The sequence below is a fragment of the Spea bombifrons genome, chromosome 3 (assembly GCF_027358695.1).
Source record: "Spea bombifrons isolate aSpeBom1 chromosome 3, aSpeBom1.2.pri, whole genome shotgun sequence".
NCBI classification, from domain to species: domain Eukaryota; kingdom Metazoa; phylum Chordata; class Amphibia; order Anura; family Pelobatidae; genus Spea; species Spea bombifrons.
In genome coordinates, this window is record NC_071089.1 from 117,121,555 (window position 1) to 117,127,151 (window position 5,597).

The following is a 5,597-nucleotide window of genomic DNA, read 5'->3' on the forward strand; positions in this document are numbered from 1 at the left end:
TGTTGTTGGGGTTGTGGTGGAGCTGTGTTGTTGGGGTTGTGGTGGAGCTGTGTTGTTGGGGTTGTGGTGGAGCTGTGTTGTTGGGGTTGTGGTGGAGCTGTGTTGTTGGGGTTGTGGTGGAGCTGTGTTGTTGGGGTTGTGGTGGAGCTGTGTTGTTGGGGTTGTGGTGGAGCTGTGTTGTTGGGGTTGTGGTGGAGCTGTGTTGTTGGGGTTGTGGTGGAGCTGTGTTGTTGGGGTTGTGGTGGAGCTGTGTTGTTGGGGTTGTGGTGGAGCTGTGTTGTTGGGGTTGTGGTGGAGCTGTGTTGTTGGGGTTGTGGTGGAGCTGTGTTGTTGGGGTTGTGGTGGAGCTGTGTTGTTGGGGTTGTGGTGGAGCTGTGTTGTTGGGGTTGTGGTGGAGCTGTGTTGTTGGGGTTGTGGTGGAGCTGTGTTGGGTGCAGCTGGTTGTCTTGGAGTGAGAGCAGTTGGAGCCTGGGGCTGGAGATGAGACAGCTCTATTCTTGGGAGGAGTCTCATTGGAGGAGCTGTTTCCTGGAGCTGATAAATGCACTGGGCTGCCAGGATCTGCCAGCACACTCTTTAAGGAGTGTCTCTAGTCAAGAGGCTGCAGTACAAGGTGGAACAAGTCCAGGAACACACAAAAGTAGCATTCAAACTTCCCTGAGACTTGAGGACACCGGGTTCTCCAAGCAATGTCTTCCTTAATGGGGTCTTACTCCTCCTGGTCTGAAGGAGGCTTGGACTGCTCTTCCATGGATGGTGAGGTCTCAGATGGACTATCTCCTCACAGGACAAGCAGGGACAAAGGCTCTGAGACTCGCATCAGGAGACCCATGAATGCCTTCATGGTCTGGGCTAAGGATGAGAGGAAGAGACTGGCAGTCCAGAACCCTGACCTTCACAATGCTGAGCTCAGCAAGATGCTTGGTAAGACCTCTAGGGATGGACAATATTTAATTTTCTTGTTATTAACGCTGCTCCCTTTTTAAATCACTTTTCAAAACATATCATTTTAGTTATAAAATGTATTTACATAATTCATTTGAGTTACAATGTAAGAAAGTTTTACATTTACTGAGGAGGTGGTAGATAAGTGGAACAGCCTCCGAGCAGAAGGAGTAGAAGTTAATACTGAGGGATTTAAAATATTTAGTATTACTATTATCAGTATTACTGTAGCGCAAAAATAAAATGTGCTAAAAAATTTTTAAGAATCATTCAATAATAGTCCAGTAAGACTGTTAAATTAAACTTATTCTAAATTAAATGCTGATTTGTGACTAGTCTTCCAGAATCCACCCTTCGCATACTTTAATAATTACCCTTAAATCCCTCAATATTTAAAAGCTGCCATTCAACAATAGGTTTACTTTAATATCTATTATATATCATACGTGTGTAAAAAATCCTAAAACTACTTATACATTATATATAGTATACATTAGTAATTTATATTTTAGATTTTTATTTATTTTATACAATTTTTCTAGAAAAACAGATGTAAATATATATATATATATATAAAATTTATAAAATATATAAAATGTAAAACAATATATATATTTTAGAGATAAAAATGTTTATTTTCATTATTTGTTATGCTAGATATGAAAATGTTTATTCTATGTCTCTATTATAATAAATTTTTATCTATATCTATCTATATATCAGAAAATAATAACACCAAGGCAAATAATAATGATATACTTTATTTCATTTTTTTACTTGAAATAGTATAATTTAATCATACTTTCTATAATAGTAGAACTTTAGAAAATTGTACCATAAAGAAACGTATTTTATAAGATTGTCTGTAGATTTCTTGGCCAATTTATTGCACAAGCCTTTTACATTTATTTATTTATTTTATAAATTTCGGTTTTTTGGGCACATATTAATAAATTGGGTTAACCCGGTAATTGGTAAAGGGCTGGAAAGGTATTCTCATCGGATGTGCAACGAATTCTACTTCAAATTTCCCTAAAATCCTCCCTACCAGATCAAGAATTAGAAAAAAAGACAAAATAAAACGAGACTAGTAAAAAGTAACACACATATATATATATATATATTTAATTTAAAAAGGACAGAAAAATGTGAAATCTCCATGAAATACAATCTAGTTCCTCAATATATTTGTACAGATACATCAAAGATTACAGAGAAATATAATGTTTTATCTCCTAAAGCGCATTCTTATGATAAACAGCAAATGACTGGTTTAGTTATTTTATTACCGAAATGCCCTATTTTTATGTGAATTTGTACTGGGAAAATTAGGGGGAAAATTACGAAAATGTTGGATTGATATTGAAACGAAATACATCAATGCATTTGCTTTGAATCCATTCTTAGAATGCTATAGATTTTATTTACAGGGATGCACTTATTTTTGGGTGGGAGATAATATTTAAGATCAGTAATTTCTGGGGGGTTAATGAAAATGTTGTTTTTCTAAGGGCTATAAAAAGTGTCCCATTAGGTAGCATCTGGTGTGTTGATTTGCACATCCTCTGAGCTGTATCCTGATCCTTAATGACTGTGTTTTTGTGTCCTGTTTGGCATGCAGGAAAATCCTGGAAAGCCCTGTCCCCATCCCAGAAGAGGCCCTATGTGGAGGAGGCTGAGAGGCTGAGGGTGCAGCACATGCAGGATTATCCAAACTACAAGTACAGACCACGCAGGAAGAAACAAATCAAAAGGATTTGTAAAAGGATGGACCCTGGCTTTCTTCTCAACAGCCTCTCCAGGGACCAGAACACCCTTCCAGACACCAGGAGCTGCAGGGCTGCAGTAGACAAAGAGGACAATGCTGGGTACCCTCCTGCTGTTGCTCTGACTGACATCAGAAGTTACAGAGAATCTCAAGGCAATGCCAGCAAACATGACCAAAGCTACCCCTATGGACTTCCAACTCCACCTGAGATGTCCCCTCTGGAAGCTATTGACCATGAGCAAAGTTTTTACCCATGCCCCGAAGACTCTCATAACTCCCACCTCAATGGGACCACCTATCCCCACGAATACACAAGAAGCCCAATTTTGTGTGGACATCTCAACCAGATGCCCATTACCCAGAGTGGTCCTTCAATGATGCCACCGGTGTCTAATTGCCCACCAGCATATTTCAGCTCCAGTTATCACCTTGTCCATCCCAGTTACCATGCTCACCTTGGTCAGCTCTCCCCTCCACCCGAACACCCTCACTATGACACAATTGACCAGATAAGTCAAGCGGAACTTCTGGGAGACATGGATAGGAACGAGTTTGATCAGTATTTAAATACCTCTGTCCATGAGGCCAGTGAAATGACAGTAAATGGTCACATCCAGGTGTCTCAAGCCCCAGACCTTCACCCACCTGAAACCAGTTTAATTTCTGTCCTAGCTGATGCCACTGCGACTTACTACAACAGCTACAGTGTCTCCTAGGACCTCCTGGAGACTGGAATGGGACAGACCAAGCAGTATTATTGGGCATCACTACTATACCAAGCTAGGGACACTCCTCAGGGTTCACACATGGGATTCATACTGTCTCATCAGTAAAGAGAATGTCTCTTTTTTTTCCATTTGAGAAAAAATAGCTGAAGTTAAACCCTTTTATTGGGCAACAAAGAAGAAAAAGATGTAAAGTAACATCATAAGCTTTCAGACCTCAGAGGTCTCTTCTTCAGATTCAATGGAATTCCATCACTCAGAATTAGACACAAAGTATCTGATGTCGCTCATGTTGAGGTTTTAGGTGTAGCATTTTAACAGATAACACACATTGTATATACAGTTAATTAAGTGTTCATACAGGACAGGGAGGTCTCTTTCACAACGAATCCTGAATTTCTGTATTTTAAGAAAATATTTTTATTTTATTTTTATTTTTTTTTCCCCCAGGAGAGGAATATCTTTTTTTTTTTTATCCAAAATATGGTATGGTCCCTGCACTTAATGTTTGTTATAACTAATCTTTTTTTTTTTTTTTTTTTTTTTTTTATTATTAAAAAAAAAAAAAAAGTTTTCACCCCCCCCCAAAAAAAGGAAAATTTAAACAGAAAAATACACTCACTCCAGAATTTTTTTTTTGTTAATTGTAATCTGTATTTTTTCATGTATTGTATTCCAGAATCGAGTTGTTTCCAAATAAAGAATAGATTTTACTTTGTAAAATGATGTAGCATTATTAACCCCGTCGTGGCTGTCTGTAATTTGTATTGAGAATTTGTAGAGATGGTTTGCAATCTGGGGCCTGCATTTGGAATATGAACAATCTATTTTTGTTGTTGTTGTTGAAAAACACAAACGATTGACACTATATATTTACACTTGCTTGTTTTTGAATGGCTGTACATATGAATTTCCATAAATATTTAATTTAAATAAGTATGTTTTTATATAATAAAACATGTTCTGAACTAAAACGATGATTGTTTTCCTTTATTTTCCCGATTTCCTTATTTCTAAATCAATGTATTACATGTAAAAAAAATAAAAACCCCAGAACTGGTAGAAGGTAGTATCAAAATCATAAATGTTTTTAATTCTGTTGTTACATTTTAATAATGTTATGATTTTAGGACATTTAAACCCCATGATTTAAAGGATCATTTTATGCACCCCCCCCCCAAAAAAATGATATTTATATTGATTGTGCTTAAAATGGTCGTTATTTTCATAAAAAAAGACAATTCAAATTACAAAAAGACAATGTCAAATAGGAAATTATGGCATTAAAGATGCTGTTCCACTTAGAAAATGAATTGCTCCCTCTACCATGTTAAGCAAACTTTAGCATATCGAGATATAGATAGATATTCTGAAACAGGCCTTGAGAATCATTAATAATAATAGTAATAATAATAGTAATAATAGTAGTAATAGTAATAATAGTAATAATAGTAGTAATAGTAATAATAGTAATAATAGTAATAGTATTAATGTGGCACAAAGAATAAACAGTAGGCAGAAACATGGGGTCTGTGTTCTACCAAAGGGCTGTTTTACTGATATTTTATTGATCTTTATACATATATATTTTAAATAAATATGTAAATATAAATATAATATATTGCACCCTCTGGGCTACTCTGATGTCAACACAATGACACCCTCACTGGGTCCTTTTTATGTTTCTCTTAAGGTTTTTGTACACAGTTCTCTTTTTAGTGTTGGATAGGACTGGATATTAGAAACATACAATTTGACGTCAGATAAGAACTAGCTGGCCCATATAGCCGGCCCAAATTGTGCCTACTGGGCCTGGAACCAACACGAAAAAAATCTTTACTCATCTAACACCACTTTTGGATCGCGCCGATCACTTCTCCCTGCTCATACTCAATAGGAACTTCCTGATTTCTTAAGTGTCAAAAGGGTTAAATCCTAAACCAGTGTTACCCGAGGCATCACTGGATCACGAGATCCAGCCGTCAATAACGAGCTAGAACCATCTATATATATATATATATATATATATATATATATATATATAAGGAAAGAAATGTCAACGCCAAGTCAATAAGCTCTGCGTCTAACGGGAATGGTTATACGGTGAATAGGACAGCCAATCACATTACTTCCTATTTTGAGAGCTATTTTCTACAGAA

General features: G+C 36.7%; 1 protein-coding gene across 1 annotated transcript; it reads left to right on the plus strand.

Annotated features, from left to right (window-relative positions):
• Nucleotides 1-579: 579 nt before the first annotated feature.
• On the plus strand, nucleotides 580-3,618 carry SOX7 (SRY-box transcription factor 7). Its single transcript, XM_053458782.1, has 2 exons — nucleotides 580-924; nucleotides 2,567-3,618. The coding sequence occupies exons 1-2, from the start codon at nucleotides 690-692 to the stop codon at nucleotides 3,427-3,429; spliced, it is 1,098 nt and encodes a 365-aa protein (XP_053314757.1). The 5' UTR covers nucleotides 580-689; the 3' UTR covers nucleotides 3,430-3,618.
• Nucleotides 3,619-5,597: the final 1,979 nt, after the last annotated feature.

Bases quoted from the DNA above. Each gene is read 5' to 3' on its own strand.
- SOX7 (XM_053458782.1), top strand. From the start codon at position 690: ATGTCTTCCTTAATGGGGTCTTACTCCTCCTGGTCTGAAGGAGGCTTG. The intron at 925-2,566 runs GTAAGACCTCTA...TTTGGCATGCAG, and splicing joins TGAGCTCAGCAAGATGCTTG to GAAAATCCTGGAAAGCCCTG.